The sequence below is a fragment of the Rhinopithecus roxellana genome, chromosome 13 (genome assembly GCF_007565055.1).
Source record: "Rhinopithecus roxellana isolate Shanxi Qingling chromosome 13, ASM756505v1, whole genome shotgun sequence".
NCBI classification, from domain to species: Eukaryota; Metazoa; Chordata; class Mammalia; order Primates; family Cercopithecidae; genus Rhinopithecus; species Rhinopithecus roxellana.
The window spans coordinates 76,099,751-76,114,629 of NC_044561.1; the positions used below are offsets into that span (position 1 = coordinate 76,099,751).

The following is a 14,879-nucleotide window of genomic DNA, read 5'->3' on the forward strand; positions in this document are numbered from 1 at the left end:
CTCTGACAGCAGAGAGCAGGGCTTTCCTCCTGCCTGTCCCATTACCTCCTTCGGGTCAGTCCCTACAGAGGGAGTGTTTGGGTCCCAGGACACCTTTGAGGTGCTCTCCCAGCCAGCAGTACCCCTTCCTCCCCCATGAGAGCGGCTTTCCTGCACATACCCCAGCCCCAGGCATCGCCTGTGACCTTGCCGGGAGAGTGGCGGGGGATTTCCGGAGTCGGGGTTGCACTCTCGTCCCCCCAGGCAGGTACAAAAGCTCAAAAGGGCTGAGCGCTGAGCACAGCAGCCTGGGAGTGTCTAGGCGCTCACGTGTCCCTCTCTGTCTCTACAGCGGAGCTGGAGTTTGTTCAGATCATCATCATCGTGGTGGTGATGATGGTGATGGTGGTGGTGATCACCTGCCTGCTGAGCCACTACAAGCTGTCTGCGCGGTCCTTCATCAGCCGGCACAGCCAGGGGCGGAGGAGAGAAGATGCCCTGTCCTCAGTAAGTGCCCCGCCATCCTGTCTGTGGCCTGAGGCCCCAGCGGCAGTGGGACGCCCCCTGTAAAAACTCGAACGGGATCCAATGGCGGTGTTTGCAGGAAACAGATTCAGGGCAGGAACACAGGGTCTGAGGAGCCCACCTGCTAGCAGCTTCCTCCCCTGAAATGGGAGGAAAGCACCCGCCAGGCGGGCCTCAGAGATGCTGGAGGAACGTGGGGAATGAAGAGCTGGGCTGGGAAGAGGCTTCGTGATCCACTCACGCACTCAGCTGACTCTCCAGCAGCTCGGGTCCCAGGCTCTGTGAGGCCCCGGGAGTGGGCAGCACACAGGTCCTTGCTGTCACGGAGCTGAAGTTCCAGGAGGGAGATGAGGAGACACCCGGTGGTGATAGCGCCATGCGGCGGGAGATGCCACCACTGGGGCATAGGGGAGCCTCTGCGAGGAACCCTTGGCTGGGGAGGCAGGGCTGGGCTCACAAGCAGCGCAAGCTGACCCCTGTCCTGGCCCACATCTCTCAGGGCTAAGTGGAGACAGACCTAGAGGGATGAGGCTGAAAGCAGGGAGGCACCTGGGGCAGGCAGCATAAGAAGGCGTTCTGGGCCCACACAGAGGCCTGATGCAACAGGATGGTGGAGACGAGGGGCCGGCATTTGGCTCTGCACCCACCGGGGTAGTGGTGGGAAAGGTGCCTGCAGTCCTGCAGCCCTGACCCAGACGGAAGGGAGGTGGCAGCCCTGCCCTCGCGCCCGTGCTACGCTGACATCTAGTCATGTGGTCACAGTGCCATGGAGAGCCGTAGAGGCAACAGGACACCAGGTCCTGGGGCCCGAGTTTAATCCCAGCTCCACCAGTACTGGCCACGTGTCCTCAGACCTGTCCTTGATCCCCAAAATGGGGCGTCAGGTCCCCCATATGTAAAATGGGCTGACAGTTGCGACCACCTCCCCAGAGATTTGGGGCTTTAGCACAGAGCACAGGTCTGGCCACTACTGGCTGTAAAAGTACTTCCATCCATCCATCTGCCCGACAGATCTCTACCCAGCGCACACACATGGGGTACACAGAACTCCCCCTGCGTTTGGGAAGTGGCTGTGAGCCAGTCCCAAGGTGCTGCTTGTGAGTTGGATGGGTGCAGACAAGAGCAGGTGCATGGATGAAGGAAGCTGAGGGCTGTGGCTGGGAAGCTGGGGCGAGCTGCTCGGGAGGCCGAGCTGCAAAGGACCAGGTGAAGTCGGAGCGGCAGTGTGAGGAGGACAGAGCCCTTGAGGAGGAACCCTGCTCTCCGTTACAGTCCTGGGTGTTGATCTCTCAGAGTTGTAGCATTGATGGGCGTTCTGGAAACCCCAAGAATTGCCCCTTCAAGCCTCCACAAAGTCAGGGGCAAACAGGGCAGTTCCAGGTGGGTGGGAACTTGCCTGCCTCTGACAGTGAGCTCCCGGCTCCACGTTGGCTGCCTGAAACCCTGCCGTTGGGTATCCTTCAGCAGGTGGACCAAAGCTTGTCACAGAGTTAATCTCTTAATGGCTTCCATCTCTGCACCCAGGATATGTAACTCAACAACGTGGGGTGGGAAGCGGCTGTTGAAAGAGCAGGCTGGGAACTGCAGGGAGGAGGTGGCACGTGGCCAGCCCCAGGGCTGCGGCACGTCTCTGAGCCGGGACTCGCCAGGTGTGGGGAGGACTCACAGAACAGGCAGCACTGGGTGTGGCCTCCACACTTCCAGGGACTTCTGGGGTTGGTGGTGGTGCCCAGAGTCCCTGGGCTGAGCCAAGTCAGCTGAGGAGCCTATTGGCCATGGTCCCGAGCCGGCAGGCCTGTCCCTGGCAGGTCTGGGCACCTTTGCTTGCGTCAGGCCTCAGTCTCAGTGCGTCACCAGGTTGCCAGGGCAAGGAGCATCAGCCCTGGGACCTCTGATGGGAATGCCAGGCTCCCCAAACCCGGGACCCACTGTTCATCCCAGCATGCCGTCCGTAGGGCGTGCTGCAGACCTGCTGCTCTCAGGCACCTACGTGTTTATTTGCTGTTGCTACCATTCCAGCAACAAGCACCGGTTACATCTGCCCAGGGATGTCGTCAGGGACTCCAAGGGTTCACCCCACTTTCCAGAGGAGAAACTGGGAATGAGAGAGGTGGAACATTTGCCTGAGGCCACACTGCTTGTCACTGCCGGTTTGAAGAGCCCACAGCCTATTCTGTCCTCCCTCAAATGCTGGGGCGTGACGGTGCCCTGGACATTCCAGAAGGCACCAGCCTTGGAGGGGCACACACTCCAGACTGGGCTCACCTTGCCCCTGGGAGCCTCAGTGTGTGCATCTCCACAGTGGGTAGAAGCTACGCGTGTGCGGCCTGTGGTCATGGGGAGGGTGCAGTTAGGGGAGAGTGTACCTTCCCAGAGGCGGACTGGAGGGGCCTCACTGTTGTGGAGTGGGAGACAGCACCTGGGATCCTGCTGCCAGGAAGGGGATAGGATTCTGTCCTGGCTCCTGGACACCTGCGGCCAATAGAAAGTCCCTGGGGTGCCTGGCTGGGTAAACATAGAGAGTCTTGCTAGGCCTAAAACAGAATGTGGCAGCTCCCCGGGGACCCCCTGCCAGACAGGAGTCCCTGTGCCCTGTGGCCTTCCATAGAGATCCACACACAGGTCCTGTCTGCCCTGGGCCCAGTCTACATCCCCCCAACCCACCCATGCTCTGCTCCTGGCGTGACTATCCGACCACAGCCCCTTTTCAGGGTGACCCTGGGGGTCCCCTCTTGCCTGTATGGAGACAAGAGCTTGTGCCCCACCCACCTGCCTCACCATCTCGGGTAAGATCCTGAGCTCTGAGGCCCGGTCCTGGCCTTGTCACCTCCTTGCTGTGTGACACCGGGCAAGGATCTGCCCTCTGAGGGTAAGGCTGCAGTGCAGGCGAGCCCCTAGGCCAGCCAGGAATGGCCCTTCCACCCTGGCGCTGCTCCGAGGGTATCCGGGACGTGATGCAGAACGTCACTGCAGGGACCGCCCAGCCACCGAGTGGCCCAGACCTCAGGTTTATCCAGAAAGGCAATCCCAGTCTTCGTGCCCAAGGCCTGCTCGGACCAGGAACTCAGGCCTTGGATGGGGTGACCCTTTGTCCTCTTTATCCCCAAATCAGTCCTCAGCGTGGGTCTCCTGCTCCCAAGAGAACCCAGCCCACCAAGGGCCCATTTCCCAGGGGCAAGGACAAGACTGTGGCCAGGCCAGTGTGCGACAATCTGCCAGCAGTAGGAGCCAAAGACCTCGCGTCCACTCCCATGGCCTCAGGAGATACCGAATTCCCCCAGGCCCCTTGTGCTGGACTGTGTCCTGGCCAGAATCATCTTTCACTCCTCAGAAACATCTCTGAGTCCTCGCTGGTCGATAGAAGGCTGTCCCGTCTCTGGGATGGGAAGACTGTGCCTGGGGACTCCAGGGGAAGAATGGGGAGCTGTGTTCTGGCCTCATGGTGTTAAGACTCTGGAGGGGTCTGGGAGGAGCTGCCTGGTTTTGTCACTGAGGTCTTCTCCAAGTGTGAATGAAGTCTCTTCCAGTGCGTTTGCCCATAGCTGCGCTTGACTGTAGCAGCAGAGTTCAGTGGAATGACAGAGACCCGCCAGCCCACAAAGCAGAAAATATTTTACTCTCTGCCTCTTTATGGAAAGTTTTCAGACCCTTGGTCTAGAAGCCTCTAGATGGGGAAGGTGCAGGCGGACTGGGTGCACCCACTTCCAAGAAGAGGAGTCCACCCCAAGCCCTTGGAGCCTAGGAGCGGTTGGAGATTGCTGGGAGCAGGGGGCTTGTCAGCAGTGGCTATAGGATTGGAACCTGTCCTTGTCCTCCACCTGGGGATGACTGTCAGACATAGCCAGAGGCTGGGGAAGGTTCCAGATGATTCTGAAGCTGAACCCCCCTCCCTCCACTTCTCAGGTCACTTTGGGACTTAATTCCACGAACATGACTTGCACAGGTCACCCAGCAACTTTCGCACTCGAGTAGCAACCTGAGCACTCACTGACTGCATGCCACGCGGCGCCTGGCATTGGGGAAATGGTAGCAGCTCCTGCAGGGCGAGTGAAACCCATGAAGAGGCTACCAGGGGCAGAGGGACAAAGGCTCTGGTGCAGGAGGGGACTGGAGGAGACTGGAGGAGGTGCCTGATCTGCCTGAGGGCTAACGGGGAGCTCCGGGGTTAGCATGTCCTTGCCTGGGGTTAGCACGTCTTTGCCTTCGAGAGGCCTGAGGGGAAGGTAAAAGTTCTTCAGGAAAGGGAGGAAAGAGGGGCCATTGGTCCAGGTCCAGGATGGGCTCAAATCCAAAGGCAAGACGTGAGAGTCTGTGTTCACTGGGCACCTTGCAGAACACACTGTATGGTGCATCGCAGGTGCTGTCATCAGCCCACTATACAGATAGGAAAACTCGTTAAAGGAAACAGCTGTGCTACAGCCGTGGCCATCTACAGGGGCACGGGTCTCGGTAAGGGGTGAGAACTTTCTCTTCTGGAGGCAGTGGGGAGCCCAAAGGGTTTAAGCAGTGGAGTGACAGGGTGTGGGGTGGGGGGTGTGAGGGAGATGTTCCCGTTTCTGTGAGGAGGAAGGGCCATGGGAAAGGGCAAGAGTGGAGGAGGAGACCCTGGAAGACCCCTCAAGGACCTCGAAGACCAGCGGCACTCGCAGCCTCTGGGAGACTGTGAGACACGTAGCCTCACCGGCCCTCCTGCTACAGAATCTGTATTTTTGCAGGCTGCAGATGGAATGTGTGCACGTGGAGGCGCTGGTTCCAGAGGACTTTGCTGTCCAGTAGGCACAGATGCTGGGGAGAGAGGTGGACAGAACTGTTTAATAGAGGGAGAAGTGGGAGGAGATCACGGGTGGGTGGGTGGAACAAGGGTGGTGGGGAGAGGAGCTGTCAGGAATGATCCCGTGGATCTGGCTTTGCAACTTGAAGAATGTCAGAGCCCATTCACTAAATCAGGAGACAAGGCAGGATAAGACCTCCTTAAGCGGTAGGAGCGTTCCTGATGGGACAGTTTTGAGGGCCACAGAGCCTCCTAGTGGCCATATGGGAAATTACCACCCTCTAGCTGTTCCTACCCAGGCTGCAGGTGAGCGGTATCCTACCAGGGAACCCTCAAAAAACCTGCCCCAAGGGAACTTTTGAGGTGATTACTCATTATCTTGATTGTGGTAAGAGGTTCTTCGTATAAATATATGCCCAAGCTTACCAAATTGTATGCTTTGAATATGTCCATTTATTTGCATATCACTTATATTTCAATAAAGCTATAAAAGTAACAGACATCCCTTTCCCTGGGCCCAGGGCTCACTGTCATGGCATTTGGGGAAACTCAGAGGAACTGGCCCTGGCATGGGGTCTCATTTTCCTGGGAGGAGGTCCAGGCCCCTGCTGTAATCTCAGAGCAGATGGCATAAGCTTCATGAAGTGGCAGCTGTGCCCCTGCACCCAGACCAGAGCTTGGCACCGCAGTGGAACCACACTCCTCGTTTGCCAGAGACCGAATCACTGTTTTATGGCAGAGCAACCACCTTGGGTACTTTTTCAACTCTCCTGTGTTTCACCTGTGAACCGGGATCAGTAATGACGGGCTCACTAGATCGAGGGAGAGAAAGGCTGTAAAGAAAGAAATGGCATAGCAGCAATGATTAAGGTAGGACAGGTGCTGGAAAGGGAATCAACAGATGACAAGGTTCCTGAGAGGCCCTTTACATGCTGGTCTCTATGGGTCTGCAGGGGACACTGGAACTGAAAGTGGACAGGAGCCGGCCGTGCAGGCTGGCGGCGGTGCACAGGACCTGCGGCTCAGGCTCAGCTTGTTGGGGCCCTGTGGGGCCAGTGAGTGTGACTGGTGGGAGTCTGGAGGTGACACCCAGCACATTCACATGCTACCTGAGTGCCACGTGGGTTCCGGGTGGATTTTATGTTCAAATTCAGCAAGTGCTTGAGCAACTCAGTGAGGCAAGTACTCTAATAGCAAGTACTATAATTCAGGTACAGAAACTGCAGCATTGACATTAAGTAACTTGCCGCAGGTCACACAGCCAGCAGGGGCCTGGGGCCAGGGGTGAGGGGCTGAGGCCAAGCTCAGCCTCAGGAGAAGCCACTAAGGCCCATGGGAAGCTAGGGCCGGCTTTGAGAAGAGGGCCTCACGAGTTGGTGTATGTTTCGGAAAGTGTCAGGCTGGATTTTCGAGGGACAGCAGTGGGCACCATAGGGATCAGTGAGGAGGCGATTGTGGTCATGTCCTGGAAAAGCGTCCAGGGGCAGGGCTGGGGAAGCTGGTGCGGAAGCAGAGAGGTGGGTGGGTTCAATAGCTGATTCCAGGGTAAAGGCCTAAGAGTCGAATCTGGGTTGAGCCTTTGCTGTCCCTCCTGCCCACCCCACTGACCCTGCTTGTACGTTTCCTCCCATGCAGGAAGGATGCCTGTGGCCCTCCGAGAGCACAGTGTCAGGCAATGGAATCCCAGAGGTGAGACCTCCCTCGGCCTCCCCTCCAACAGCCCCACCCCACCCCGGGCTGCTCCCCGGAAGCTGTGTGGGCTGCTAAAGGCTCACCCCTCCGCCCTTCTCTGCAGTGTCCTTGCTGCTGGGATCGTCCTTGCCCGAGATAATCTGCTCCCTGCCCCTGAGGGAGCAGTCCAGCTCTCTGCTTTCTGCACACGGGAGCCCGGACGCTGCCCCTGTTTCGAGGAGGCGGTGCAGCTCTGCAGTGCTGCCCACAGGCCAGGGCCCCCCGCGGGATCAGGCTCTCGGCTCCTGCCCCCGCCAGCCCTGCCGCCCTCTCCCTCTCCCCAGAGAGCCAAGTCCCATGCAGCAGAACTCCAGGCTCAGGATCGCTTCTGGACCACCGACCTGAGAAGGCCGCCCTCCCTCACTCCCGCTCTGCTTCCTCCAGCCGCAGGTCTACGCCCCGCCTCGGCCCACCGACCGCCTGGCCGTGCCGCCCTTCGCCCAACGGGACCGCTTCCACCGCTTCCAGCCCACCTACCCGTACCTGCAGCACGAGATCGACCTGCCCCCCACCATCTCGCTGTCGGACGGGGAGGAGCCCCCACCCTACCAGGGCCCCTGCACCCTCCAGCTTCGGGACCCCGAGCAGCAGCTGGAACTGAACCGGGAGTCGGTGCGCGCACCCCCAAACAGAACCATCTTCGACAGTGACCTGATGGATAGTGCCAGGCTGGGCGGCCCGTGCCCCCCCAGCAGTAACTCGGGCATCAGCGCCACGTGCTACGGCAGTGGCGGGCGCATGGAGGGGCCGCCGCCCACCTACAGCGAGGTCATCGGCCACTACCCGGGGTCCTCCTTCCAGCACCAGCAGAGCAGTGGGCCGCCCTCCTTGCTGGAGGGGACCCGGCTCCACCACACACACATCGCGCCGCTAGAGAGTGCGGCCATCTGGAGCAAAGAGAAGGATAAACAGAAAGGACACCCTCTCTAGGGCTGGGGCTGCGTAGGTGAAAAGGCAGAGCACTCCGCGTGAAAAGGCAGAACACTCCGCGCTTCTTAGAAGAGGAGTGAGAGGAAGGCGGGGGGCACAGCAATGCACCGTGTACCCCTCCCCTCCCACCTCCCTGTGTATAAATATTTACATGTGATGTCTGGTCTGAATGCACAAGCTAAGAGAGCTTGCAAAAAAGAAAAAAGAAAAAAAAAAACACGTTTCTTTGTTGAGCTGTGTCTTGAAGGCAAAAGAGAAAAAAGTTTCTACAGTAGTCTTTCTTGTTTCTAGTTGAGCTGCGTGCGTGAATGCTTATTTTCTTTTGTTTATGATAATTTCACTTAACTTTAAAGACATATTTGCACAAAACCTTTGTTTAAAGATCTGCAATATTATATATATAAATATATATAAGAGAAACTGTATGTGCGAGGGCAGGAGTATTTTTGTATTAGAAGAGGCCTATTAAAAAAAAAAGTTTTCTGAACTAGAAGAGGAAAAAAATGGCAATTTTTGAGTGCCAAGTCAGAAAGTGTGTATTACCTTGTAAAGAAAAAAATTACAAAGCAGGGGTTTAGAGTTATTTATATAAATGTTGAGATTTTGCACTATTTTTTAATATAAATATGTCAGTGCTTGCTTGATGGAAACTTCTCTCATGTCTGTTGAGACTTTAAGGGAGAAATGTCGGAATTTCAGAGTCACCTGACGGCAGAGAGTGGCCCCCCGTGGAGTCTGCAGAGAGGCCTTGGCTGGGAGTGGCGGGCTTTCCCGAGGGGCCGCTGTCCCTGCAGAGTGGATGCTGCTTCTGCCTCGTGACAGGTTATCACCACGTTATACATTCCCTACCGAAGGAGACACGTTTTTTCCCCCTCGGGCCCAGAACAGCCTTTAAATCACAAACAAAATAGGAAAGTTAATGGTGGAGGCACGGAGTTCCAGGTAGTGGTTTTGCCTTTCCCAAAAATGAAAATAAACTGTTACCGAAGGAATTAGTTTTTCCTCTTCTTTTTTCCAACCATGAAGGTCCCCGTGGGGTGGAGCATGGTGCCCCTCACAAGCCGCAATGGCTGGTGCACGGGCTGTCAGGGACAAGCCAGAGGGCTCTTTGTCTTGTCTGTGCAGAGCGCTTCGGTGGTTGTTCAGCCGGCTCAAGGTTCACTGGTGAAGGCAGGTGCGGTAACTGCCGCACTGGACCCTAGGAAGGCCCAGGGTATTCGCAATCTGATCTCATCCTGTCTGTTTCCCTTCACGGATCAATTCTCACTTGAGAGGCCGATAAACAGACAACCCAACATGAAAAGGTGACAAGCCCGGGTTTCTCCCAGGATAGGTGAAAGGGTTAAAGTGAGTAAAGCAGTTGAGCCAACACCAACCCAAGCTGCGGGTGCAGAATTCTTCACCTTTTCTCTTCCCACCTTTCCATCTCCTTACCCCTCAGAAACAACGCTTCACTTCTGGCGCGTCTGTTGATCTGTGTTTTCATTTACATCTCTATTAGGCTCTGCTCTTGTTCTTCAGATTTTCACCAAATAGATTTGGGGTTGGCGGGACCTGCTGGTGACATGCGGGTGAAGGGGGGAAGGGGCACGCAAGCATAAATAGAGGTGACGAGAGGAGAGCATGAAGGGTGGGGCCTTGGGACCCACTGGGGCCAGTGGCTGGAGCTCGACGTGTTTCCTCCCCATGGGGGTGGGAGGGCCCCCAGCTGGAAGAGCAGACTCCCAGCTGCTACCCCCTCCCTTCCCATGGGAGTGGCTTTCCATTTTGGGCAGAATAATGACTAGCAGACTAACATAAAAGAAAGATATGAGGCAATAACTATTGTTTGTGAGCAACTTTTTTTAACTTCCAAAACAAAAACCTGAGCACAGTTTTGAAGTTCTAGCCACTTGAACTGCATGCATGTGAAACATGTGCTTTAAGAAGGTGGCAGCTGACAGATGTGGGCTCTGTGTGCCGCCAGCCTAGTAGAAAGTTCTCGTTCATTGGCAAGAGCAGAACCTGTCTCTCCGTGAAGTCGTCAGCCTAAAATTTGTTTCTCTCTAGAAGAGGATTCTTTGAAAAGGTCCTGCAGAGAAATCAGTACAGGTTATCCTGAAAGGTACAAGGACGTATTTGTAAAGATTATTGAAACGTATCTTTCCTTTATGTGATGTGTCTCTAGTGCCTTACTGAAGAAGCAGTGACACTCCTGTCGCAGGGTGGGGACATTCCTGGACAGTGCCTCACTCACCTGGGACTGGTATCCCCTCCCAGGGTCCACCAAGGGCTCCTGCTTTTCAGACACCCCATCATCCTCGCGCGTCCTCACCCTCTCTCCACTGAGGAGGTGCCTAGCTTGGTGATGTGACCCCTCCTGCTCCTCCAATCTTTTTTGCCAAGGTTGGTGCACAACTCCCATCTAGGCTGAAAACCTAGAAGTGGACCTTGTGTGTGTACATGGCGTCAGCCCAAAGCCAGGCTGAGGCAGTCCCCATATCCTCTTGAGCCAAAGTGTTTGGGTCTCGTTGCTTCATGGTATGGTCTGGATTTGTGGGAGTGGCTTTGCATGAGAAAAGGGAGGAGAGTGGTTGCTGCCCTCAGCCGGCTTGAGGACAGAGCCTGTCCCTCTCGTGACAACCCGGTGTTGAAGCCCATTGTCCCCGGCTTCATGCCCAGCGGATGGCAGAAGTTAATGGGGGTGGTGACCTATCAAAGGCTGGGCGCATCTCAAGACAGCCAGCAGGTCGTCTCTGGAAATGACCAGAGTTAAGCTCTTCGCTTCTTTGCTGGGGGTGCACCCTTTCCTCTAGATAGTAGTTGTCACATTGTCTTTGAAGACTCTTGGACTGCCCCTGAGGAGGCCCTCTTTTCCAGTAGGAAGTTTGATGGGGTTCTCGGAAGTGGCTAGTTGGAGGGGAACCAGCTTGGTTTCAGGGGTCTGCTGTTCCATCCCGGTTCAGGGAAGGCCGAGGATGACTTTCTCTAGCCTCGTCACTGTTTCTCTAGCCTTGTCACTGTCTCCCTGCCTGTCAGTCACCACCTTTCCTCTAGAGGAGGAAAATTATCTCCCCTGCAAAGCCCGGTTCTGCACAGACAGATTTCGCGAATTGTGCTAAGAGCCATCCGTGTTCTCAAAAAGCCCAGTGTTTTTGCAAAGAATGAAAAGGGACCCCATATGTAGCAAAAATCAGGGCTGGGGGAGAGCCGAGTTCATGCCCTGTCCTCATTGGTTGTCCCTATGATTTGTACGTTTCAGAGAAATTTTTTTTCCTATGTGCAACACGAAGCTTCCAGAACCATGAAATATCCCGATGATAAGGAAAGAAAATGTTGTTGTGTTTTTTCCGGAAACTGCTTGAAATCTTGCTGTACTATAGAGCTCAGAAGGACACAGCCCGTCCTCCCCTGCCTGCCTGATTCCATGGCTGTTGTGCTGATTCCAATGCTTTCATGTTGGTTCCTGGCGTGGGAACTGCTCTCCTTTGCAGCTCCATTCCCCAAGCTCTGTTCAAGTTAAACTTATGTAAGCGCTCTGTGGCACGCGGGGCGCGCACCCACGCCCCGCTGCGTAAGACTCTGTATTTGGATGCCAATCCACAGGCCTGAAGAAACTGCTTGTTGTGTATCAGTAATCATTAGTGGCAATGATGACATTCTGAAAAGCTGCAATACTTATACAATAAATTTTACAATTCTTTGGAACGAGGCTTTTTCACTTCTTTGGCCAAATGTAGCTCTTCTCACTCCCCACCCGTTTCTACAACAACCCCGGATGCATTCAATGGAGGGGAAGAGATCCCTCGGAGCTGCTGTGTAACCTTGAACAATTCATTCAACCTTTCTGTTTTATTAGTTCAGGCAGCATTCAGGGAGCCCCGTGAAAACACTAGCTCAGGCAGGTTCTGGTAAAGGGGGTGGTCATTGTTGTTAAATGATTTTGCAAAACACTGCATACTTTTCCTCCCTCTTGGGAAATCATTATTCACCATAGCATGACGAAAGCTCTGATAAGGTCTGCAAGAAAAAAGCTATCTTAGGTAAGGTTCTTCCAGAAGTAACCCTGAGACATGGCCTTGTGCACAAGGGATTAAGGACGTTTTAAGGATATGCTCCCAGGGAGCTTCAGCTAAGGGAGTCAGGGAAGAGGATCAAGGAGGGGGAGAAGCTGAGCAAGGTAGACACTTGTGGACAAAGTTCCAGCCTCAACTTGATCCCAAGGGGACCTGTCGGGGCTCTGGACCCTGGAAAGGTAGAGTCCCAGACCCCTCTGGCTCTTGGTGCACAAGATGGAGGAGTGAGTCTCAGAAGCTGCAGAACTGTCCTCCCAGAAGTCAACCACTAGCAATGCTCATGGAGGCAGGGGGAGGACTACACAGAGCCACTATAGGGTTCCAATGGGGCCTGGGGCACCTGCAGTAACCACTACAGAAAATGTCTCATTTATTTTTCTACAGTTGACCCTTGAACAACGAGGGGTTCAAGGCACACTGAACCCCTCTGCTATCAAAAGTTCATGCGTTACTTGTAAAAAAATTTTTTTAGAGATGGGGATCTCACCTTGTCACCTAGGCTGGAGTGCAGTGGTACCATCATAGCTCACTGCAGCCTCGACCTCCCAGGATCAAGCAGTCCTCCCGCCTTAGTCTCCTGAGTAGCTGGGACTAGGTGTATGTGCATCACCACGCCCGACTAACTTTTTATTAGTCTATTCTTTGTAGAGATGAGTTCTCCCTACGTTGCACAGGCTGGCCTTGAACTTCTGGGCTCAAGAGATCCACCCTCAGCCTCCTCAAACTGCTGGGATTATAGGCATGAGCCACTGCACCAGCTTTATGCTTTATTTTTGCCTCCTCCAAAACTTAACTACTAATAGCCCTACTGTTCACTGGGAGCCTTACCAATTAATAAATTGGTTTATAGAAGACTAGATCTTCAGCTTAAAGATGAAGAGATCACCTTCCATACAGGGAAAAGAGGGAAGAGGGTGAACCGGGCAGCTGCATGAGCCCAGGTTGGGAGGGGACTTAGCACTGCTGCTGCTCGATATGACAAAGTGACCTCTGCAAAGGGAGGCAGGCCCCCCACTCTCCAGCACACCAGCCCAGAAGGGTGATGAGTGTGGGCTGACAAGCGGCCCCAGCATGATCACAAATGTCACTTCCTGTGGCTTCAGAGCATCATGCAGGTACCAGAGAGCACAGCGAGAAGGGACCTGGGCTTGGGCGCCTTTAGGTCCACCCGATGAGCAGGCACTGTGCACCCACTGTGTGCCAGGGGCCACTGACAGGGACACAGGGTTGACCGGACAGATGCATCCTCGCCTCGGCACCTGCAAACTGGTATTGGCTGCAGGTGGCAGGCAGAGGCCCCCCACTTCCCCCTCACAGGCCTGATGTCAATGAGGCAGCCCTGGGGATGGCCTCGGGGCCTCTTTGTGGGTACGCGAGCATCCCTGGCATGTCCAATCTTTGCTCATCCTGACCGGAAGTTACCTGAAAACCAGCAAGTCGTCTGGTCTGGCCCCCTCCGTGTCTGACACTGAGCATCAGGCCTAGCAGTGGGCACCTCCTGAGGAACGTCTGGAATCCATCAGCGGCAACAGGGAATTTCCTGAGCTTATTCTTGGTGGCAACCGTCATCCGCCTGACCAGAGCCTCCTGTTGCCCACCCTCTGCTCCTCCCGGATGCCCCTTCTCCCTCCCCTCCATGCCACCCACCTGCATCCCTAAATAGCTGGTGCCCGTACCTCCCCACGTCCCCACCATGTGGTCTGGGCCAGGCTCCCATGCCACCCAGATGCCCACCACTGCCTCCTGTCTTCCTCCCTCTCTCCTGGGGGAGCCCCAGATCTGGGGAAGCTTAGAATCCTCAGTGGCCCCCGTGGCCTCACGAGGAAGCCCTGATGCTCTCGAGGCTCACAAGGCCCTGCAAAGTCTTCCCATTCTCTCTGGTGTCTCCCAGATGCTCCAGCAACACACACCATTTTCTCCCCACACACCCCGTTTTCTCCCTACGGCTGTACTCACTGCTGCCCCTTCTGCCTGTGATCCCCCTTCTCTCAAACCCCACATTTCCCTGACATCATTCAGACCCAGACCCAGTTCAGACAGCACCTTCTCCAGGAAGCCTTCCAGGATGCCCCCAGCTTCTCTGTGCCGGCTCTACCGAGGTAGTCACTGCACTGCGTGTGGCGTTCATGGCTCCTCCCCAAGGTCACTACACTGCCTGAGGTTAGGGCCAGACTCATGTCCATTGTCTATGGGGGATAAACATGTGCTCCCAGGAGGGACCAGGCCTGCGTTCACCAACTGCTTCCATTCTCACAACACCCCATTCTTCAAACATGGAAACTGAGGCAGAGAAGTCGGCCAGCCTTCTGTGTCACCAGTTTGGAAGAGTTGGGATGCTCTATCCCAACCACGCTGTTTCCTCATCCAATTTCCTCAAAATCTTCCCATGGACAGACAGTCAGACATGGGCAGACAGATGTGCACCATCCAGCTGCCTGTCCATCCCTGGCCTCCCTCACTCACCCCAGTGCAGCCAGTAGGAAACAGGGAAGGAGTGGGCACAGGAGCTGGCACACTTGTATATGTCTGGGGGCTTCTGGCTGCAAGTAACAAAAAATAAGCAAACAGGGATTTCAGTGACTAGGAAATGCATTATTTCTAAAGCAAGATGTTCTAAGGAGTGTCAGGGCCCTGAGCTGTTTGCATCGTCTCTCTAAACCAGGAGTCACCAAACATTGGCCCATACACCAAATCCCCAGCTGCCTGTTTTTGTAAATAAAGTTTTATTGGAAAACAGCCACACCAGTTTAGTTACAGGTCACCTATAGCTGCTTTTGTGCTGCAATGTTAGAGCTGAGTAATTGCCACAGAGGCCATATGATGTACAAAGCCTAAAGTAATTACAATCTGACCCTTTGCCAAAGTTTTCTGATCTCTGCTGTATTAGT

At 55.0% G+C, this 14,879-nt stretch overlaps 1 protein-coding gene across 3 annotated transcripts in view; it reads left to right on the plus strand.

Moving 5' to 3' along the window:
- PMEPA1 (prostate transmembrane protein, androgen induced 1) overlaps positions 1–11,623 on the plus strand; it is a 62,176-nt gene extending 50,553 nt beyond the window's left edge. For 2 of the 3 annotated variants that reach the window (XM_030914876.1, XM_030914874.1), the window contains exons 2-4: positions 332–486; positions 6,911–6,964; positions 7,391–11,623. In XM_030914876.1, coding sequence (XP_030770736.1) covers positions 332–486; positions 6,911–6,964; positions 7,391–7,936 — 755 coding nt within the window. In that variant the 3' untranslated portion in view covers positions 7,937–11,623. Of the gene's footprint in view, positions 1–331; positions 487–5,796; positions 6,029–6,910; positions 6,965–7,390 lie in introns of those variants that run through there. The other variant, XM_030914875.1, reaches the window with a different exon arrangement.
- The last annotated feature ends 3,256 nt before the right edge of the window (positions 11,624–14,879 follow it).